This window comes from Halichoerus grypus, chromosome 14 (assembly GCF_964656455.1).
Source record: "Halichoerus grypus chromosome 14, mHalGry1.hap1.1, whole genome shotgun sequence".
Classification (NCBI taxonomy): Eukaryota; Metazoa; Chordata; class Mammalia; order Carnivora; family Phocidae; genus Halichoerus; species Halichoerus grypus.
In genome coordinates this window covers 64,922,943-64,946,036 of record NC_135725.1, presented here as the reverse complement: position 1 = coordinate 64,946,036, position 23,094 = coordinate 64,922,943, and the positions used below count along the sequence as shown (strand labels likewise).

The 23,094-nt window shown below is 41.7% G+C and overlaps 1 protein-coding gene across 4 annotated transcripts in view; it reads left to right on the top strand.

The window, feature by feature from the left end:
• Positions 1 to 2,823: 2,823 nt before the first annotated feature.
• The window catches only part of GRIN3A (glutamate ionotropic receptor NMDA type subunit 3A), a 148,687-nt gene continuing 128,416 nt past the window's right edge, over positions 2,824 to 23,094 (top strand). For 2 of the 4 annotated variants that reach the window (XM_036065886.2, XM_078061531.1), the window contains exon 1: positions 2,824 to 4,341. In XM_036065886.2, coding sequence (XP_035921779.2) covers positions 3,643 to 4,341 — 699 coding nt within the window. In that variant the 5' untranslated portion in view covers positions 2,824 to 3,642. The remainder of the gene's footprint in view (positions 4,342 to 23,094) is intronic. The other 2 variants (XM_036065887.2, XM_036065888.2) reach the window with 1 other exon arrangement.

Here is a 23,094-nt window from a genome sequence, read left to right as displayed (position 1 = left end):
AATCTCGAATCCACGCTGCCACTCACTAACTATGCAATGACTTTGTGCAAATAACTCAACTTTTCTCAAATACAATTTCCTATCCTATAGAATGGGAATAATTAACATTAATCTGATAAAATGGTTTATGATTTGACAGTAATGTCCTCTCTCACATGGATTATTGCCAACAGCCTTATATCTGGTCTCCTGACTCCTACCCTTGCCTACCTTTCATCTATTATCAACAGAGCAGCTAGCTAGAGTAGTCCTGTTAAAACATAAGTCCTGTCGCTCTTCTGCTTAACACCTGCCCCCATACCTTCTCACCCCCTTCAGAGTAGAAGCCAAAATTCTTCATTGGCTTACATTATCTGCCACCTCCTCATTGCTTCTCTGGCCTGACCTGTCACCACTCTTACCTAGAGCATTTTGCTCCAGCAACTCTGGATGCCTCACTATTATTTTTTAAGATTTTATCTATTTATTTGAGAGAGAATAAAAGTGAGAGAGATCACAGAGGGAGAGGGAGAGGGAGAAGCGGACTCGCTGCTGAGCAGAGAGCCCGACATGGGCTCAATTGCAGGACCCTGAGATCATGACCTGAGCCAAAGGCTGACGCTTAACCGATTGAGCCATCCAGGCGCCCCTGGACCCCTCACTATTCCTCAGACATGCCAGAAACACCCTGCCTCAGGGCCTTTGCACTTGCTGTTTCCTCTACTTGGAAATTCTTGTCTTGAATGTTTATATGAATCACCCCGTCACTTCCCTTTAACTCTTTATTCAAAAGTTATGTTCTCAGAGGGGTTGACCCTGGCTCTGCTCTCTAAAATTACAACCCACTCTCCTCCTAATGCTTCCTCTTTGCTGGTCTACTTTTCTTCTTAGCATCAACTAACATATCCTACATTTACTTCTTCATATGCTTTATTGTCTGTCTCTCCCACTAGAATATAAGCTCAATGTCAGCATTTTGCTCACTCATTAAATATGTGGTTTGTGGGGGGAAAAACCCTCAACTTCCCTGATCTGGAGTTTATTCATCTACCCCCAGGACAGTTCTGCAGCAATACCTGCCACAGAGTAGGAACTTAATAAATGGTTGTTGAACTGATGACTGAATCTAAAAGAGCTCTCAACATTATGACCATTGAAGCATGAAAAAGGAGAAGAAGGAAGGGAAAAGAGAAAGGGAGATGTGAGGAAAGGAGAGAAAAGAATCATTCAGAGACACTCAGGTGACAGTGATACGGATAAAAAGAACCAAGCAGCAAAAGACAACGGAAAAGGGAGCCAGTACATCATCCTCAAAAAGCCCAGGAAAGAAACAAAAAATGAAGCACAGGAAGGAAGGGCTGTTTGTTACCGTGAACACTCAGTATTTGCAAGATTTAGCTATGGTTTTATCATGAGCTGGTAGAGCACGTTCCTCAGAACCTTGGGAATCATCTTTTCTCCTGTGAATAAGCAGTTCAGCTGTTCCCTCAAGGGGTCATGGACTTGAGAGGCCTAAAGAACGTAGGATCAAATTAACCACCAGACCCATCTATTCTTCATCACCATCTATTTTCTTGAGAACCTGATTTGAACATGTATGTAATGCCAAGTACTAAGATAACCACTCTCGGGCATGGTCATCATCTGGAATGTCACACTCCTCAATGCACACACACACGCAAAGCAGCACATCTTCTGACTACACAATTAATAGATTCCCAGTCTTCCTGCAATGCAAGGACCACAAAATTCTATACTTTTCTTATTCAGTGCCCAATCAGTGGAATCCTCTGAAGCAAGCAAGAATTTCCAGCATCCATACATGGGATGCTCTCCAGGGTCTCAGGAGGGACCATTTCCCTTGCGGTTCACCCTTTATTATGATTTTCACTCCTTTTCTTTTCTGGCACCCCAGGCTTGCAGGAGCTATTTTGGTTGTCAGATAAGTTTTGCTCTGAGACGCCTTTAAAGGTCTGTTTTGAGGAAAACAGCATTCACTTCGCAACCTTCTTGGGAATTTTATTTAGCGAGAGCCTCTTCATCCCAAGGATTTAAAGCATGATGGAAACTTTAGCTCATGAATCAGAACAGCCCTCCAGAGCTAAAAGCTAGCTGTATTTGCATAACAATTTAGCAGCTCCAAACAGCAAGGCAAGGTCAGGTGAAATAAATTGCCAAGGTCATGGTTCTCTTGAAGTGGTATTGAAATTCAGAACCTGCAGTTCCCCAGTCTTCCTTACCCCAAGGATGTGTCTCCTAATCTCCTTCTAAAGGATACCGTGGCATAAAATAAATCTACTGCAGGCGTGGAAACCACAGGCCTGCCCTTAACCCTCTATTGTGCTTCTAATTTCAGATTCAGATCCTGGAGGAAGAGACCAAATCCTAAGCCACTGACTTCACTGCATTACTATACAAATGAAAGAACTTACTAGAAACAGTGATCTGGAGGACTCTTGGTCTAAACTAGACACTGCTGTTGATCGTGCCTGAAACTCCAAAAGTATTTTGAAGCTCTTTAATTTCTTGATCAAATAATTGCTTCAAATTCACTTTTCACTTCTGAGAATCTAAAAACATAGGGAATCCTTAAAAACCGCAGAGGCCCACGTGCCCGAGAGAAGGAAGCTGAGGAGATTAAATGTGTAAATTATTCTGGCTTTGGTGCCCTTAGCGAGAAAAACCTTTAAAGCGACACACCGAAGAGAAGCTCGTTAAAGTCACAGCTTCTCAGAACCTATCCCAGTGAACCACTGGAATTCAGAATCCTCAGGCACAACTCCGAATTCGGAATTCTCCGCGGCTCAGAGTCCTGCGTCGCACGGAATTTCGCAAACCAAGACCCGGCGCCTTTGAGGGGAGCGGACTTTCCAGGGGCGCGGGAAGCGCCACCCGGGATTCTCACCATCAGTGGGCGTTTAGCGCAGCCAAGCGACAGGCTGGCGCCAGGGCTCAGCAACAGGGAGGCGCCGGCTGAGGCGGGGAGAACTTTGCGCTCCGAGCAGAACCACCCTTTGCTGGCCAGTCGCGTCGCTCCTCCAAGGAAGCAGGCGGCGGCGGCGGCGGCGACAGGGCGGAAAGAGGAGCGAAGCAAGGAAGAGAGGAAGTAGCGAGACAGGAAGAAAGATGAAGCCAGTGCCGGGGGGCCCCGCCAGAGGGTGGCCGACGGTGGAGCAGGGAGGATTTGGCTTCTTTTTCGCACTCGGGGCGTGAACGCCTTCTCCTGCGCGACCCCAAGGAAATTAAGTGGGTCTCGCCTGGGCAGAAAAGGAAAAGAAAAGAATCCAAGTGAGCGCGTCGCCCCTCTAGGAACTCCGGCTGCTTCCCAGCCCAGCCTCCCCGCGGGGCCGGACGCAGTGCCCGAGCCGCCCTGCAGATGGGGCGGGCAGGGAACGGGCGCCCAAGCCGCGGGTGACCGGCTACGGCCCGCCCGCCTGCCCGGCTCCGCGCAGGGACCGGGCGGGCAAAGGATGCGAAGCGGAGGGACCTGGGCGCACTAGGCTCCAACCTGGATGGCCCGGAGACCGCTTCGGCTCCTGGGGGCGCTTAGCCGTTCAGAGTGAGCTGCCCGCGGGACCTGGGGGCGGAGACCTTAGGCAGCGGCTGCAAGGGGGGTGAGCCAGGCGCAGGAGGGGGCGCGCTTTCTCCCTGGGGATCTCAGTAATGAGGAGACTGAGTTTGTGGTGGCTGCTGAGCAGGGTCTGTCTGCTGCTGCCGCCGCCCTGCGCTCTGGTGCTGGCCGGGGTGCCCGGCTCCTCCTCGCACCCGCAGCCCTGCCAGATCCTCAAGCGCATCGGGCACGCGGTGAGGGTGGGCGCGGTGCACTTGCAACCCTGGACCACGGCCCCCCGCGCCCCCAGCCGCGCTCCGGACCGCAGCCGGGCAGGCGCCCAGCGGGATGAGCCCGAGCCAGGGACTTGGCGACCCCCGGCGCCCTCGCCCGGCGCACGTCGGTTGGGGAGCGCCCTGCATGGCCGGGGCCCGCCGCGCGCCCGGAAGCCCGGGGAGGGCGCGGGGGCCGAGACCCTGTGGCCTCGGGACGCCCTCCTCTTCGCCGTGGACAACCTGAACCGCGTGGAAGGTCTGCTGCCCTACAACCTATCTTTGGAAGTAGTGATGGCCATCGAGGCGGGCCTGGGCGATCTGCCGCTCTTGCCCTTCTCCTCCCCAAGCTCGCCGTGGAGCAGTGACCCTTTCTCCTTTCTGCAGAGCGTGTGCCACACCGTGGTGGTGCAAGGGGTGTCGGCGCTGCTCGCCTTCCCCCAGAGCCAGGGCGAGATGATGGAGCTCGACTTGGTTAGCTCTGTCCTGCACATTCCAGTGATCAGCATCGTGCGCCACGAGTTTCCGCGGGAGAGTCAGGTGAGAGGAGTGGGGCGCCACTTGGGGGCCGGGGACCTTATGGAGGGGAGGAGGGGAGAAAGGGGAAGGGTGAAGTCCGGAGGGACTTGGGGCTTTACAACTTTGATATTGTTTAAGGACCGGACCATATCCATAGATGGTTCGTTGAAGAAGTTCAGTAAAAGTAAAATAAGACAGTGTAAGTGCGGATGGAAATAAAATAAGAGGTAGGGGTAGCAGATGGAAGAAAGGAAGTGGGGGAAATAAGCGTAAAAAATACTCCTGTTTTGACCAGCTGGGGAAACCTAGTGAATGCCAGAGGGAAGTAGAAGTCAAAGTTCAGGAGCGTGGAGAGCAATGGATTTTCTAAAGACGAGCGCGGGGGAGGGCGATGGAAGATCCCTGAGAATGCTGGAGTCTTTCACTCCCAAGAGGAACTAAGCATGTGGCGCCAAGAGCTGCATCTGCTCTGACTTCTTTAGAAGGTGTGCCTGAGGCTTGGGCGGTGGTGTACGGAAGGAAACAGCCCTCTGAATTCCTATGAGTAAATAGGAAATCTGCAACTAGTACGGAAGCAATAGGGTAAAGAAGGGCGGTTAATTACGCTTGGGCATTGAAATGCATTGGAATTATTATCTGGTAGCGTAAAAATCGATGGGAGGACTCATTTGGGATTGGTTTTTTGGTCCCTACCTTTCTGTGTCATGTGGGCTCAGAGACTGGCTGTCTGCAGTTGCTGTGTTCAGCTCATTTCTGTCTGAGTGATCTAGGACTAAAGAAAGAAGAAGCTAATGCTTTCGTTTCTTATAGGTTAAAAAATTGAACCTATTTTTAATAAAAGAAGCTATTTGTGAATTTACTGTTGACAATATAAATATTTAAAGAGAGGGCGGGGTCCTTTCAGCAATAGGAGTTTGCTGCCTTTTGTGCATTATTTTTATCAAAATATCAAGCTTCATTAAGCCTTGCACAAAGTATTTATGAAACAAATAGGTAATCGGTGTTGGCCCCATGTTAAAGATTGAGGAACTAAGGAAAGTTTTGGTCAGTGTACTAATAAAAGAGTCCAGACACTGCAGAATTTCTAACTCTACATATCATTTCACTATCCCTTTAGCTGGAAAAAAATATTTCTAATCTCTTTTCTTCCACTTTTGATATATATACAGAGATAAAAGCTAAAATGAGTAAGGCCAAATACAAGTGAAAAGTTTGATAGAATCTATGCATAAAATATCAAGAGAGTACTAAAGATTTCTTTTTCTAGAAAAATGAATCTTACATTTTTAATCTTAGGAAGGCTGGGCACCCGCTACTTTCAGCAGTTGCCCAGAAGATTGCTATTTAATGCTGAACTATAGAGATTTGATCTGCAGAGTGCAGGCTAATTAACTTTTATCTAAGACATTTCCGTCACCTGAATCTGAATGACTGTAGGCAGCAGATGGGAAGGCAGGGAAAACACAGGTGCACAATGCTGCCAATGGCCAAAGTGTTATAAACATGAAATTGCATCCATAGGGTGCATCATTATTAATATATATGCAGAATCAGATTGAACGAAATGCAAGAGTCAGCATCACGTGCTTCTCATCATTGCTTCTTTATTACCTAATACTTCATTAGTTGCCAATAGTGTTCACAGTCTCCAGACTCCTTTCCATTTGTAGATTGTTTGACAGATCTTAAATAGCAAGAATTTCCCCCAAATTAGTGTTCCTTAGTTAGAAAGGAAATTGTGTTCCATGCTGGATTTGTGCAGCATCCAGCACATTACAACAAGGGGACTAGAGAAACCATGAAGCAGCGTCTAGAATCAGACAACTTCACAGCTTTAGGACCACTGTGGGAACAGTCTTCCAGGGACAACCCTTACAAGCTGACAATAAAATGAACACTCCGCCAAGCACATTTTCTTCTGTACTTCAATTCAGAAATGGATTTTAAATCACTGTTGTCACTGTTATTTTCATGGCACACATCTTGAAAGGGGGAGATTATTATATTAACTCAGATCTCGTTTGCCCAACTGACATGTTCTTTCATTTATCTTTGTATTTTAAATTCAAACATATCTAACTTGTCTTACTTTTAGTATATCATTTAAATGTCATTCTATAATGTTCTATATTAAGAATGTCCAACTCAGTGCCAAGTCACCTAATATGTCATTTTAGGATATGACCATAATCTGCTTTCAGCAAAAATAATAACTGATCTTTCCCTTGCTTCTGCTAAAAAGTAGACCTTTCTCCCATACACTGATATGATTAAAAAAAAAAAACAACTTTCAAAATATAAAAGAATGTCAGAGTCATTTTATACATTAAATAAAATTGACTTAATTGAGCCACTGTTCTCATTGGATTCTACTGCCCAGTGACCTAATACATTGATTGGGCCAGTGCCTGAATAAAGGATTCTAGAAGAAAGAGGACTTGTCCACACAACCAAGTAAAATAAAATTGTGTCTCTTATTCAGACAAATCAAAATTGCTTGGAGCAGTAGTGACAACAGTGTTTTCTCTCAGTTTCTTCTGGGCTGTTGATTTCCTTCATATGAAACCTTGAATTAATAAATAGTGGTTTTGATAATATTCTGCCACAGCTCATGAATGGAGAGAGAGAGCACTGAAATGATCAAAACCCTGAGGAAAGCATTATAGTTTTATTTCACTATTTATCGGAAACAAACACATAAGATCATCAGCTTGTAAGGAACCAACATTCTTCAAGCAGGGAAATCCATTATCAGTAAGATAATAAACTACCCACTTTTAGAAACCATATGTATTATCACTACATAATAAAAGCTTCATACAACATTACTACATAGGATAGGATTAAAGCACGTTTCCATCTGAAAAATTCTGACTTTGCTACACACTCAAACCTCCACTTGAGGCTAACTCATTTTATTAAAATGATAATTTCTTAGTTCTAAATTGTATTCCCATGACCTTCAAGTAATAATTCTGCAAATGGATCCAGCTACATTTAAGTTATAGTAAGTTCCTAAAATTGTTCTTTCTCTTCCATTCCAGACCACCTTTTCTTCTAGGGTTTTGGTATAGTTTCTCCAAGGTTAACTCCTTGAAATTTGCCTGCTCAGTGACAGATACAGGTTTCTTTCTAAAATGTATATCTCATGTTAATTCCATAGTGGCTCCATTAGGCAGAGTTAATGGAGTAAGATAATTGGCTTAGATCCAAACCCATACAACCAAAAACTGACTCAGGGCCCCAGGTTGGCACAGTTGGTTGAGCAGCTGACTCTTGATTCCAGCTCAGGTCTTGATCTAAGGGTCCTGAGGTTGAGCCCCACGTGGGCTCCCCGCTCAGCAGGGAGTCTGCTTCTCTCCTCCCTCTCCCTCTACCCCTCCCCTTGCTCATGCATGCACACACACACTCTCTCTCTCTCAAATAAATAAATAAATTTTTAAAAAATAAATAAAAAACAAAAAGTGACTGTATTACTATTTTCAACTCCAATTGAACATACCAACCACAGTTTGCCTGTCTCATGAGCCATATATTCCCATGGAAATAAAAGTGTTTTAGATGGTCCCTTTTCTCTGACAACACAGTGCTAAGTACCGAAGCCTATTTAGTAGTTCGGCTAGCACACTGCCACTTCTGTATGATACAGGGACCAGAACAGTAATACCACTAAGGTACAGATTTCCCCCACTATCTGAAAGTAAAGCATTCCTCTGAAACCTTTTGTAAGCCCAAGTGGCATAAAGTGAAGAGCATTCCCCGCTTTCGAACAGTTCGCGTAATGCCACTTCACTTTGAGGAAAGACCTACCTTAGCACCTGTTTTCCCCGATGGAAAAAATTCAGAAGGGGATTTTCACTTTTATGAAAGCAAAGCAGTCGCGGTCCGCTGTCGGGAAGCAGGTGATTTCTCCTCCCCTGACGTAGCGTCAAAAGGTCAGAGTAGCTTCCCGCCCCCCCCCCCATGCCTACGTCTTCTTCCTCAGTTCATCTTATCACATAGACATTGTCTCATCTCACATCACAAGAGGAAGGTGAGTGCAATACAATAAGATACTTTGAGAGAGAGACCATATTCACATAATTTTTGTTACAGTATATTGTTATGTTTTATTTTGTTATTATTGTTAATCTCTTACTGTGCCTAATTTATAAATTAAACTTTATCGTAGGTAGGTATGTATTGGAAAAAAAACAGTATTTATAGTATAGGTACTATTCGTGGTTTCAGGCATTCACAGGGGGTCTTGGAATGTATCCCCCACGGATAAGGGGGGACTACTTTATATATCAGGTGTGTCATTAGGGGATGAGTAAAGGACATTTATTTTTAAAAGATCTGCTCTCAACTATATCGGTTTTCCTTGACTTGCTCCATGCAAAGCATTGCTTTCTGTCCTCCGGGGGAAATATACTCTTCTGTAATTCATGATGAATGGCTGATAGTAGCACCTAATTGTTGCTGACTTGAAGATAAATGATTTCAAATTAAAGGTCAAGTGATACAAAACTTTTCTTAGAAGTGATCTTTTACAGACTCCTTTTGAGGTACAGAGACTTGGGATTAATTTGGAAGTTTTTATTTTTAATTTGGGGATTTTTTTTTTTTTAAATACTTAAATTTTTTTCCAGATAAATAGATCAGAAGAGGTTAGCAGATACATTCACTGGGCAATGAATCTGTCTCACCCACTTTTCTTGTGCCTGCCACAGTCTAGTCATAGAGGATATTTGGTCTTGACCTTCTTTGACTATTCTGTCTTGGAGTTAATTTATGATTGAATCAACTGAACTAAGTATCTGCATCATCTGAAGACCAGTTTCATTGTTTAATTCCTTAATGTTTTATCTTTTGGTATTGCAGAATCCACCATGGATTTTGTGCCATTAGACTTTATTTCATGAATACCTCCAGTCAAATTCCAATCATGTTGGTTAAAATGGCACAATATAATGGAAGGTACATTAAATAACAATCAAAAGACTCTCAGCCTTCCTCTGCCTCTCACTGCCCATGTAATCTTGGGCAAGTGCCTCTGTCTCTGAACATCTATGCTTATCAGTCAAAAGAAGGTACTTACCAATCTGACAGAATTGTATTTGTGAATCAAATAAGAAAACAGAGTACTTCGGGAAAATTTATAGTGTTAGCCAAACAACTGGTAGAGAAGTGTTGGTCTGATAAGAATCATCCAAGTCCTAATTTTCCACTAATTCTCATTAGTAGTTACCAATCAAATTGGGATGTGATTCACAGTGTAACATGTCTTCATCCTCCACCTTACTCTCTATCCCCTCATTTTCTTTCTCTTTAGAAAAAAAAAAGTAGGTTTAGCTCTCTCACAGAAAAGGGAAAAAAAAAAAGAACTAGACTTCTAAGTACATTGTGCACTTGCCCCAAAATAGAAGATGTGCCATAGGTACTATTTCTATACCGATGGCAAATTTTCACCTATGACCATCTAACACAGTTTCTAGAGACTTAGGTTTTGCCATCGAAGCCTCAATAAGATGCCCACGGTTTTTCAGAAATGTTGGTTTCTCACATTGGTTATAAGTTTTTCCTATAAGCAAACTTAACAATAATAGATTGTTCATGAGAGTATGGCCTCTCCACCTACTATATCACTAAGCACACTGGCTCATCTGATATTATTTTCACAGCAAGTTTTTCTTGTTGGTTCATACTGGCACAAGCTCCTTATCTCATCATGGACAGATAAGAGTTTGCAAACCAGATACTTTGAGTACCATTGCCCTAGACAACTATGGGGGGCTCTCATAGCAAGGTATTGTTCATTTTGGTGACATCAGTAAATTTAGAGATGAAAATCTCATTGTCTCTTGTCCTGCCAACTCTAGCTACTGCCACTCACATACACAGAAAAGTAGAGGAAGTGTACAACACCAGAAATGTGATGCTGAATCTATAAAACTAGGCAAGAAGGAAAAAAGAACATCTCAGCGTCTGCCACATTGCTTTTTGAGTGAATGCATGAATAACAAACTAATGGAAATCTTTAAGCCACTCATTTGTCTTTCTCAGATCTTTTCTTTATGGGATAGTGGGAGAAAAGAGCAATGGGGAAAAGGTGAACTAGGAGTAAGCTAGCTCCCTGTCCCCGCTCTCGCCCCGTCCCTTCCCTTAAGCCAACCTAACACCTCAGCTAGATTTTCAGTTCTCCTTCTGAATGTGTAAGATTCAGTCACTTTCAGGGGACACTGTGATCTCCTGCATTGAGGGAGCAGGCTGATCATACAGACCTGGACTCTTACTGTGTCAGTTGGAGTAAATACTCACCCTGAAAGGCTAGTATCTGGCTGGCCAGGGATGGTCTACTGGTAGAGATGAGCCTTTAAGGATTCAAGTGGTAAAGAATTAAGCAGAATGACTTCTTTTTTCAGTCAGGCTGAATTATGCCCCATTGTTTTTCATTTGAGTCATAGATTTAGAAAAAAAACTCAATCATATATATTTTTGTAGCATTTATACTTTGCAAGTCTTCTTCACAAATGTGCTCACAGAATCCTCCTAACAGTCCTGTGAGGTAGACAACAATGCATACAACATATAGAGTACTAGAGGAGCTATGCATTCTAGGAAAAGAGAAGTCACCAAGAAGACAGACTTATAGCTCCTTCTAAATTCAGTGTATTTGTTAGCCTACAATCCAAGAACAGACTGGATCCATCACTGCTTTTGAATTAACTCAGAAAAGAGGATAAAAGAGAGAGAGATCTACGTCAGGTTTGATTGTTAAAAGCATATTTCATACTAAATAACCAATAATGGGAATTGACTTAAATGAATCATGATATATCTTTACAATGGAGTTCCACATACCCATTCAAAGGAAAATATATTGACACAGAGATAGAAAGAAATTTATATAATTTATATAAAGTATGACCTTGGTCCTGGAAACTATGAAGTCTAGAATTTTATTTATAAAAATTGTAATAGAAGTCCATTTTTTCCCTATCCATGCTTTTATTTAAAAAAAAATAAGTATGTATTACCTACATGATTAAAAATATTAAGAGAAAAAAGATAAGTTACCTGCATATTTCCTCACCAATGCTTTTGATACTTCAATATGAAAATATAGATTTTAGGAAAAAATAAGTGGTAGAGTATGCTTAGATTTATCAAAGTCCTTTCACATCTATTTTTCATTTTATCCTCACAATTACTTTGTGAGGTGAGCAAGACAAATAGTATTTATTACCTTTATTTTGCAAATGAGACAATAGGAACATAAATGAAAGAAATACAAAGTTGGAGTTAAGAGAAGAGGCTTTTGAGAAGCACAGACTTATGTTTGACTCTTAGCTTTACAACTTCCTAGACATCTTACCTTGGGAAATATGCCTCAATTTCTTGATCATAAAATATGACCATCTCCTAAAGTTGTGATGAGGATGACACCATGTATGCAAAGTTCTAAGCACAGCATCTAGAGCACTGTGTGTTCTTATGATAATGATCATTCTTTTGATATAAAGTGTTGACATGGTAAGACTAATAAAAACTAAAATTATCAGAATAAGAACTCAAATATTCTGGGTTGCTCTCCAGAGTGTTTCTGTATGCATTTTTTTTTAAGATTTATTTATTTATTCCAGAGGGAGAGCAAGAGAAAGGGAGGGCATGAGCGGGGGGGGGGGGGGGGGGGGGTTGCCGCAGAGGGAGAAGGAGAGAATCTCAAGCAGACTCCTGCTGAGCATGGAGCTGGCCCTGGGGTTCCATCTTATGACCCCTGAGATCATGATCTGAGTGGAAACAAAGAGTCTGACCCTCAACTGACTGAGCCAACCAGGCACCCCTCTATATGCATTTTCAAGATGCACAGGATATTCAAGCTTAGGAGATCCAGTTCCCTTGGACCAACCTAAGAAAAACAAAGAAAACTGCTGTTTTGAAACCCCACTTAGAGTTCCATTTCACTGACGTGCACCCTCAGCTTAGGTGTATATAAAGTTGGTTAGCAAAAAAGTGAACTTTGAGGTCCAGTTTCAACTAGTTGCTCCTTTGTATTGGTTCTGAATGATTGGCTCTTTAGATCAGTTACATCAGAGGTAAAAATAATGTTCTATTTCTATTCGTTGGTGTGAGGAACTCATAATTCTTGCTTTATCTACTACCCTAATTTCTCATAGGAGGCTCCCAGGAATTAAACTTAAGGAACAATAGAACCATGAGCCAGTTGATAGTTTAGACTTCTTGGGGGAAATGAGGTTGTTAGAGAGGGGAGAGTCTAATTTGACATGGATTGAAGGTTCAGAAGTTTCCCCTGTTTCATACAGACTTTATCTGTACTAATGTAACTGACTTGTGGCATATGTTAGCTCAAAAGGTTAGAGACCGTAGCACTATTATATACTGAGGTTTACAGAAAATGGATACCCATAAGGCAAACTATGTTTTATTGAATGCTGGCTGTATCAAAACTGTTTGATACATACAACTTTGAGGGACTTTTTACATGCCTATTGCTGTTCTGATTATAAAAGTAATGCATATATATGCTCTACTCCTCAAGGGTGTCCACAGCTAACCTTGAGTAACATTTTGATATATTTTATTCTCTCAAGGCCAATGGTTTAAAATTTTTGGAAACCACTTAAAATTTTTAGAAACCATTGGGTATAATTAAAGAAAGCCCTACTGTCAGTCCAACTAGGTATTGACATCAAAGGACAGGAGAGAGGAAAACCTTTTTTTTTTTTTTTTTGTCCTAAAAACTCAGAATTGACAGGGCTTTTTGAAACTTGGCAACTCTGAGCTGATGCTATTTCTATATTAAAAAGTGGTATTTTCCTTGGTATTTGCAATCTAGCTTTATGTTTTCAACATTCTGCAAGTGGCTGAGTCTGTATAGTTCCAAACAATGGCTCAGCCTGCATCTTTCAGTACCATTCCTGAGAATGGCTTGGAAATGGGTTGTCACTACTCTCTTCTCAGTTAGGGGTGGTCGTTAGCAGAACTTTCAGCATCGAGCACCTTGATGGCTGCAAAACCTACGTACAATCTATTGGTGTTTTTCGTATTGAAAGCCTCAACTCAAAGCCAAGCCAAACAAAAGTTGGGTTAATACTCTCCAGATTAAAAATAAATTTTTTTTTATTTCCATAAGCGAAGTGAGATGCTCAGCATGTCTTCATCTAACAGAATCACAACCTGGCAGATTGCGGAATTCTATTTGTTCAGTCCCAACCAGAGGTACTTAAACGGGGATTCCATTAAGTAAAGAATTTGCTTCTGTATATTGTGAATTTAATAGGTTCAGATGGAGAGCTGTTCTTGTTTTGATGCTATACAAGGAATTAATTTGAGTCACCTCACATACTGTGTTACACACATAAGGAAATGCTTCAGAGTATATCTGAAAATGAATGATAAACCCATGCCTGAGTTAATCCAGTGTGCCTTCACCTGGTCACAGGCACAGAGAGCCATCTAGTGGTCCCTAAAGTACAGCTTTATGTTCAAGCATCCTAGAAATACAGGCTGACAAGGCAGGAAAAGGATTCCAAACAGCTTTCAGTCCTTGTCCCAGTCTTTTAACTGTGGGAAATCTAGGTTAATCCATCACAGAAAAGACCTGCTTCTGCCTTCCAAGAAGACCCAACAGTCTGCTGTTTGGCCACCATATCTATAATTGCAGTTATAAACCTTAAAGATATCTGAAAGTGTATGTCTGGAAGGGAGGGGAGGCAAATGTGAATGACTCTTACTAACTTCAGCAAGGCAGAATGGCTAATTATTGTAGTACTTACTCTCACTTTGGTTTATAATGCAACTTGAGAAGATGTAGCCATTTTATTGTGTTAAGCGTATCCTTTGCTCCTTTATTTCTAATTATTAAAAATGTATGCTCTTTGTGGATAATTCCAATAATTAAAAAATGCCAAAGAATAAAATAAAAATCACCCATAAACCCAAAACCCAGAGATCTAGACATGTGTATATATTATAAAATTGGGAACCATGCTATTTTATGATTTTTAGCTTGCATATTATAAATATCTTCCCATGTCATTAATATTTTTTTCATTATTTTAATGGCTAGAAAATTTGGCTTTGAATAGATTGTTTCATTCGTTTAACCCCTGTTGTTTGAATCCAGGTATTTCCCACGAAAAAATCAGTAACACGTTAACTAATGGGACTTTACCAGACTCGTCCTCCTTAACATTCTTGTCGTTTTTGGTGCTGTGGAGCACCCTCTTCTTGAGTTCTAGGACACACCATCATGGTTTTCCTTTTTTTGGCTCTTTCATTGTTTTTTACTGATTGTGCTTCTTGTCTTTGACCCCTTGTGGTAATAATCATAGAGCTGTGCTGTCCAGTATGGTAGCTGCCAGCCCTGTATGAATACTGAAGTTTAATTAAAATGATGCAAAATCTAAAAGTCGGTGTCCCAGGTGCTCTGAGTGCTCCGTGGCCTCATGTGGGTCGTGGCTACTGTATTTGACCGCACAGGTATACAACATTTTCTGTCGTCACTGAGAGTTCTGTTGGGTATTTCTATTGCTGTCGGAGGGCATGCAGTTGTAAGGAAAAGAAACTCACTCCAAGGAACTCAAAAGGGAGGGGTCTGTGCTGGAGACTCTAGGACCCTGACCAGGAGCTGAGTTGGCAGGAGCACAGACAGCCCGCACTGCTGGAAAGTGCTGGGGCAGCTACTCCCTTCCCCCCTCTGGGGCCCACAAGCTCTTCTCTGGGCTCCTCACTTCCCATCTGCTCCATCCTTCTCTCTGGATAGCAGCTTCTTCCTCTGCCCTGCCATAACTTCTGCATGGATGGGGTTCTGATTTACCGTGACAGGACGTAGCCAGAACTTGGTAGGACTTCCACCTCTAATCATCTGTGGGTTTTATATCTCTTAGCTCACATTCTGCAAACATCTAATGGGCTCAAACTACATGGATTGCTTCCCCCTCCATCTCCTGTTCTATGTCCTCCCTTAATCCAATCAGCAATGGCCAGATTTCAGTGTTCAATAGAAACCTTAGAATACAGCAGTAAATAACATAGCAAAACTCCTGCTCTCAAAGAATTTACATTCCAGTGGGGGAGATAGACAATAAGATATGCAAACATAAATATAATAGTTTTAAGTAGAGGCTAGTGCAATGGAGAAAAATAAAGCAGGGTCAAGGATTAGAGAATGACCGTGGTTAGTCACGAAGGCCTATCTGAAGAGGTGACACCTGAGCAGAGAATGAAGTAAGAAGTGAATCATGCAAATTTCTAAGGGAAGAGCATTACAAGCAGAGAAAACAAAGTACAAAACCCCTGAGGTAGGAATGAGTATAGCAATAAATATTTGTTGAAAAAATGAATAAATGGACTATCCCGAGGTAGTAGCCATTATAACATTTGTCAGTGGGCACATTTTCAAAAGAAGGTATAAATAGTGAGGAAATAACCAGATCTAGCATACTCCGACACAGGGGTATTTCCCAAGGTGTAACTGCTGAATTTGTTTCCTTGCCTAAGGCAATACCAGGAATTTCTAACTGGAATTCCCAGTCATATCTCTTATTCTCACCTTAAATTCAAAATATTTAAAGATACCCTAAGGTGGTGTCCCCTCTCACCTCTAACAAGAATTCACAGGCCGTCTTGCACCTCTCTCTTTTCTTCGCATCTGGTTCTGTTGCCTTCCTTAGTATATTTCCCTCTTCATCCTTCTTTTCGTAAGACATTAGCTCCTCCCAGCAATACTCTTGAATAGCCTCTGTAGCTTTCCTTTCTTTCCTCCAAACCATTCTGCACCCTGCTGCTAGATAAATCTTCGGAAAGCAAAGCAACTTTCATTCATTTATTCATTCTTCATTTTTTATTCAACAAACACTTAGCAGGTATAATGCACTGAGCTTCAGGCCGCCTCCCTGCCCAAAAGCCATTTTACTGTGGCAGTATTACCATTCGTCTTCCACGCCCCAACACTCCTGAGGGACGAAACACACCTTAAATAACAATGATTCACTACAAGAGTAATTCCCAGAATTGGAGCAGGGTACACCACGCTTAAGAGAATGTATCAGATTCTCCAAGTTTTGTGAGTATAGTTCAAAAAAGCCTTCCATCCCCCACTCTCAAGATTCTGACATGCCTCCCCTGAAGCTAGAGAAACACAGTTTAATAATTAGCAAACTTACAGAACCTGGTTCTCAAGACCTTTGACAAACATGTGCAAATAACTCTAATTCATGACATTCTTCTGAGATACAGGTGTCCAGAAAGCATAAGATCTCTAGGGATAGAAATGTGTGTGTGTATGTATCATATGACCTCACTGATATGAGGAATTCTTAATCTCAGGAAACAAACTGAGGGTTGCTGGAGTGGGGGGTGGGGTGGGAGGGATGGGGTGACTGGGTGATGGACACTGGGGAGGGTATGTGCTCTGGTAAGCGCTGTGAATTGTGCAGGACTGTTGAATCTCAGATCTGTACCTCTGAAACAAATAATGCAATATATGTTAAGAAAGAAAAAAAAGAAGAAGAAGAATGTAGCAGGAGGGGAAGAATGAAGGGGGGGAAATCGGAGGGGGAGAAGAACCATGAGAGACGATGGACTCTGAAAAACAAACTGAGGGTTCTAGAGGGGAGGGGGGTGGGAGGATGGGTTAGCCTGGTGATGGGTATTGAGGAGGGCACGTTCTGCATGGAGCACTGGGTGTTATGCATAAACAATGAATCATGGAACACTATATCTAAAACTAATGATGTAATGTATGGGGATTAACATAACAATAAAAAAAATTTAAAAAAAAAAAAAAAAGAAATGTGTGTGTGTGATTTAAAAAAAAAAAAAATCAGTAAATGTAAGTTATTATATTAGAAAGCATTTCTCTATTATGTATCTGTATAAAAAGGCAGATATAGACCCAAGCTGTCATGATTTGCCGATGAATTATGCTCCTATTCAGAATTGATTTTTCCATTGAAACAATGTTATCTTTGGCTGTTAGGACCTCAGGCCAGGCCACAAAATCCTGTTTGGCCCGTGATATGACAGAATTCTGGTATTAGTTCTGCAGACACCAAACACTATCTGTTACAGGCTCTTTCTGTTTGAGACCAAGGGGATATAGAGTGAGGAGGAAAACCAGAAGACCTGGCTTTTGATTATAATTCCAGAGTCATCTGTACAATCTTGGAAAACCTCTCTGAGTCTCACTTTTTTCTATTACAAATTAGAAATATTCACTCATTAAGCAGGTATTGGTGGAGTACTTCATGTGCTATTTTAAAGAATCGATATGGGTTTCAGGAAGGTAATATACATAAAAACACTTTGTAAATTCAGATTTAAAAAATGGACGAGGGAGCGGCCTGGGTGGCTCAGTGGGTTAAGCATCCACTCTTGATTTCGGCTCAGGTCATGAGATCAAGCCCTGCCTTGGGCTCCCTGCTCAGTGAGGAGTCCGCTTGAGAGTCTCTCTCTAAAATAAATAAATAAATCTTTAAAACAACAACAACAACAACAACAGATGAGAAGCATTCTTATTGAAGCATCTTTTTTGTCAGGTAAACACTTCTCGTTCCACTTTTGGAAAGCCAGGACTTACCCTCCCCAGTACTGATTTGGCGGTGGGAGCAGCCCACCCTTGTCCTGTCCTCCTGCACTGAACCAGGGTGGTCAGACCGTAACTCCAAAACGGGCAGCAGCCGCTGGGAAGGGAGGAAAGGAGAGCAGGGCCGTTTCACATTTACAGAGACGTGAAAAGTGCCTCTCCTGAACCCCCCTAGAGTCACGTACTCCATCCTAGGCCTGAGGAGGAGAAGGGGCTTTGAGGAGCTGACAGGATAGGGAAGCTACAGCCAGGACGCAGGTTAGAATGAGAGACACTTTGGGAATCAAATATGAAAGCTCAGATTGCCCACTTACGGCCATAAAAAAAAAAAACTCCGTTAGTTCAGAGTTACGATTTCTTCAGTTTCTAAATAATATTTCATAATGGACTGGGATCCTGGAAAATAATCAAATCCCATTCTAACCTTCATTCCAAGTCTGCCTTTAATTAACACTTGCTGGGCAGGAGCCGCTTAGAAATCTTTCAGTTTCCATCTTTCACAATTATTTCCGGATTCACCCCCGCTCCCGGGGCAGGAGAACCCTGACGATCCCCTTTGTACAGGGAAAGATCAGGAATAAACCAGCAGGCTTCACCTTGGCCACACCATCCATGCCTCCAGTACTTGATTGTCCTCTTAGCTGACTTCTCTGCCTTCATTCGTGGCTCGTCCCTTCCAGTCTCCAAGCTGCTGTCAGAAAGAGAAGTGTTCACTGGCCGCCTTAACCCCGAACCCTTAACTCCTTCCCGAAAACAACAGCGGCATTATTGCCCAGTTCAGGCCTATGTGTACTGCCTTCGTAACTCTCGCCATATCTCGGCATCACCTATTGCTACCAATTTTTTAAATTACTGTTTTACTTAAATAAATTTATTTTTTAAAATCTTTTTATGGTGACGTCAGTGAAGAACCAGTCCCCCTTGCCATAAATAGAAAAAGGTACACCATGACATAAGTACACCATGAAAACGAAATCATTCTAGCTCGGTAGCCTTGCCCGAGCCCTTCTTTTAAACCTCACTGAGTTCCACTAAATTATATGCTATGGCCTCATATATGCTTTTTTTTTTTTTTAAAGAAACTCCCCCAGGTGATTCATATATTTCCAGGCTTTCTCCTAGATGTAGCAGAAGGATTAAACACTAATTGAAAAGCGATTAACTTTCTCACGGTGTGATTCAGTGTTACTTAATGTCAAGTCCCTGATCAACCTAAAATTCTCTCGTGAACCACCTCCCCTCTGCAGCCTCTCACCCGTAGGCTGAATTCTAAGCAGCCTGGTGTGGCAGTCAGGACCCTTTGTTATCTGAGCCTTGCTTAACTCTTCTCATTTCTTCTTGATACTAACCCTCGGCCCTTGCACTCTGCTCAGCAATGCACAATGCTGTTCCAAGCCTTGGCACGTGCTGTTCTCACTGCTTGGAATGCTCTTTCCCCTCGTGTCTGCCTGAAACTCCTGTTTCACCTTCAGACCTTTGCTCAAATGTCAGTTCACCGCCCACCCTCTCCCAGCCACAGTTGGCCACTTCCACTTCTGTATGACATTTCTACTTAGTACATTCTTCTTTACTAGATCTTCTTTATTCTTCTTTACTAGAGCTATTGGACAGGAGTGTTAATTATTTATTTACGCGTGTGTCTCTTTCCTCCGCTAAATTAAACCCTAAGCTTCTAGCACGGTGCATGGCTCATAATAGATGCCCAGTGACTATTGTTTCAACTGAATGAATGGTCCGTTTCCATCCCTTCCAGTGTAACAGAACTGAGCATAAAACCTACGGAAAACCCACTGACTGCTCACGTGGGGTCATGTGAACCTAAGAAAGTGTAGCACCTTGTGAAAAATGATCCTCATTCACTGTGGTGGATAGAGTTCATGACCACCCAGAATTTACTGTTATGTAGAACAAAGCTGGTAGAGTCAGGCCTTGAGGAAATTGATTTTGTAAGAAGTAGAAAACCTGTTTCTACTCCCCTCTTAAGATTTTTTTTATACATCCTTCATTGTCCACAGATCGGTTTTCAATTTCCTGGAGACCACAAGTGACAGAAAAGTGACATTGTTCTCAGGTCTTTAAGCCACTGCTTTCCCGAATTTTAATCCTCTCCGCCTTCAGCCAGTTTCGCTATATTGTATAGCCAAAGATTCTCGACATGTAAATTAAAGAAAGTCAGAGTGGATGAAAAGTAAAGTTACTGGAATAATCACCAGTTAAGAAGAGAAAAGGCCTGGAATTGTATTTTATCCTGTCATCCCTTGTCAAACAAAATAATCAGAAAATCAGACAAGAGCTCAGATCCGGCCAAGACTAACCAGTTCTATTCCTGGCTCCTTTTCTTCCATTACGTATAATTCCTTAGGCTTTCAGACCTCTGGAGCGGTGGCCGTCTGTGTGTTAGCAACACTACAGATAACATTTCAAAATTTGATTCCCAAACTTATCAAATCAGAACCCCTGGGACTGGAGCACAGAAATCTGCCTAAAAACAAACAACCTCACAGGTGATTGTGTCCACAGGTGATCCGGAGTATCATATTTTGGGATCACATTATCCTAAGAGTCTCCCCTAATGTGATTTTCAAACTGTGACCAGGCACCACCTGAAAAAAAAAAAGCCTAAGGTAATGTTTAAAGTGCAGATCCTCTCGACCTCACTGAGTTCCACTAAATTATATGCTATGGCCTCATATATGCTTTTTTTTAAAGAAACTCCCCCAGGTGATTCATATATGCACAGTACAGTTTGAGATCAATGACCTGGGGCAGAGGTTTCAAACTCAGATGCCTTATAGGGGCCAGGAAGGTAATGGAAATGTGAAAAACAGTCCCAGATAATACAGTAGGGAGTAGTAAAAACTATAGGCAACTGAAGAGTGCCTGACCTTTCTAAAGGAGGCAGCCAGCCACCACTCAGCTGCAACCAGCTTTTCACCCATGGGGATGTTGCCAGATACTGTGAATTTTTGAAGGAAGCCAGGCTGGGGATTTTTTTTAATGTAAACATTTCCCTAAATGTTGACAACGAACTCACTTTTTTTTTTTTTTGGCTTTATTGAGGTGTAATTGACAAATAAAACTGTAAGGTATTAAAAGCATACAACATGATGATTTGATACACACACACACACACACACACTGTAAAAGGATTCCTTCCATCAAATTAATTAAGTAACTTACATTTTAAAATGCAATCTGCAGCCTCGCCAGGGCCAGAGGGTCACCAATTTGACACGTCTAGACTGGGAAGTGTCAAGGCATTTATCTAGACAAGTATTAACCAGAAATGCCTCAGCGACTGGCTAAGCAATAGGAGGTGACATAGGCCTGTCACCATAAGTACCGTAGCTTTAAGGTGCAGCGAGAAAGAACTAAAATAAGTACCTGTTGTAAAGGACAGGTGGCCACCCTCATTTGAAAGCAAGAGAACAAGAGGGAAAAAAAGGCACTAGAAGATAATGAATGTAATCAATTCCAGGTGTGCTCATAAATGGACTCTTAGAAATCTTCCTCATAAAATAGAGATAATGAGATAATGATAACTACTCGTGGTGTCTGAGGTATTGATTAAGTATACTATATCAAGTGGGTTAGCAACATCACCTGACATACAGTAGGTATTCAAAAAAAAAAAAAAAATGCTGCTACTCTTATTTCACCTTTCCTTAAGCCTCTCTTCCCTCACATTAAAATTCAACAGGCACTGAAGAAAAGTAAGCTCATGGCAAAAAGCTGACAAATTCCCTTGATATTCTTGTTTTTGTTTTCAAGAAAGCTGATAATACTTCTATAATGAGATCATTAACAAGGTAGTGATGACAAAGTGATTTGAGTCCCTCATAAGAATGTCATTTCAGAATACAGAAATGTCCTTGAATCTCATCATTGGGTTTCTTTCCTCTATCATGAGTTCAGTGATTCTAAATCCTGTACAAAGGAAGTTGCTAAACAAGTGGTCTGAAGAATTCTGGATAATTTTGGAAAAGCTGGTAATACTCTGGTCTAGGAAGGTTACCTTCACTTTATAGCACTCTGTTATTCATTGACTTTAAAAAAAAAATAACAATTTTTTTTTTTTTTTTTTTAAGATTTTTTTTATTTATTTGACAGAAAGAGACACAGTGAGAGAAGGAACACAAGCAGGGGTAGTGGGAGAGAGAGAAGCAGGCTTCCCGCTGAGCAGGGAGCCCGATGCGGGGCTCGATCCCAGGACCCTGGGATCATGACCTGAGCCGAAGGCAGACGCTTAACGACTGAGCCACCCAGGCACCCCAAAAAAAATAACAATTTTTTAAATACTTTTATATAAAAACAATCTAATGGTGATGTTAAAAAATGTATTTACAGTTTTAAAGACTAATCATTTCAGGGCACCGCTGTGGCTCAATTGGTTAAGGATCTGATTCTTGATTTCGGCTCTGGTCATGATCTCAGGGTTGTGAGATAGACCCCCACATGGGGTTCCATGCTCAGCGGGAGTCTGCTTCTCTCCCTCTCCTTCTGCCCCTCTGCTCCCCCCCAAATAAATAAATCTTTTTTTAAAAAAAAGAACTAACAATTTCATCACCTTCGCATCTATTTCCTTCCAATTTTTATCCTCTTATGTACATTTTTATCTCTGTGAGGTCAATGTTTTCTGTTTTACTTGCCATTATAACCCAAGGACCTATTAAAGTCCTTTGCACATTGTAGTCACTTAAATACTTATTTAAGGAATGAATGAATGCACTTCTGAAATGATAAATGTACAGTCAATTTTGAATTCTGCTTTGCTGTCTCTCCCATTAGGTCATGAACCTTATGTCTCCACAAACTTCAAACAAATCCTATTGCTCTACTTGTTTTCTTCTAATTATAAAATCAGGAAAATATGAAAGCCTAGAAAAACTCTCTTAATCCTGCTGTCCAGAAATGCTCACTGTTAATTTGCTGAGATATTTCTCCTAGTGTTTGTTACATAAAACTTTTTCTTTAAACATGGAGAGTTTCTATTCAGAGTCTTTCATTTGATGTGGCATTGCTAGTGTTTCCCCATGTCATGGGAAACACATTGTCATGATTATTTTATTAACTGCATATTATCCTAAGCTTTGGGATATGCCTAGAATGTTGACATTTAAGTTTTTTACAATTTTTTTCATAAAATTTTCCACACTAAAGATCTTTGTTCATAGACTTTTTGT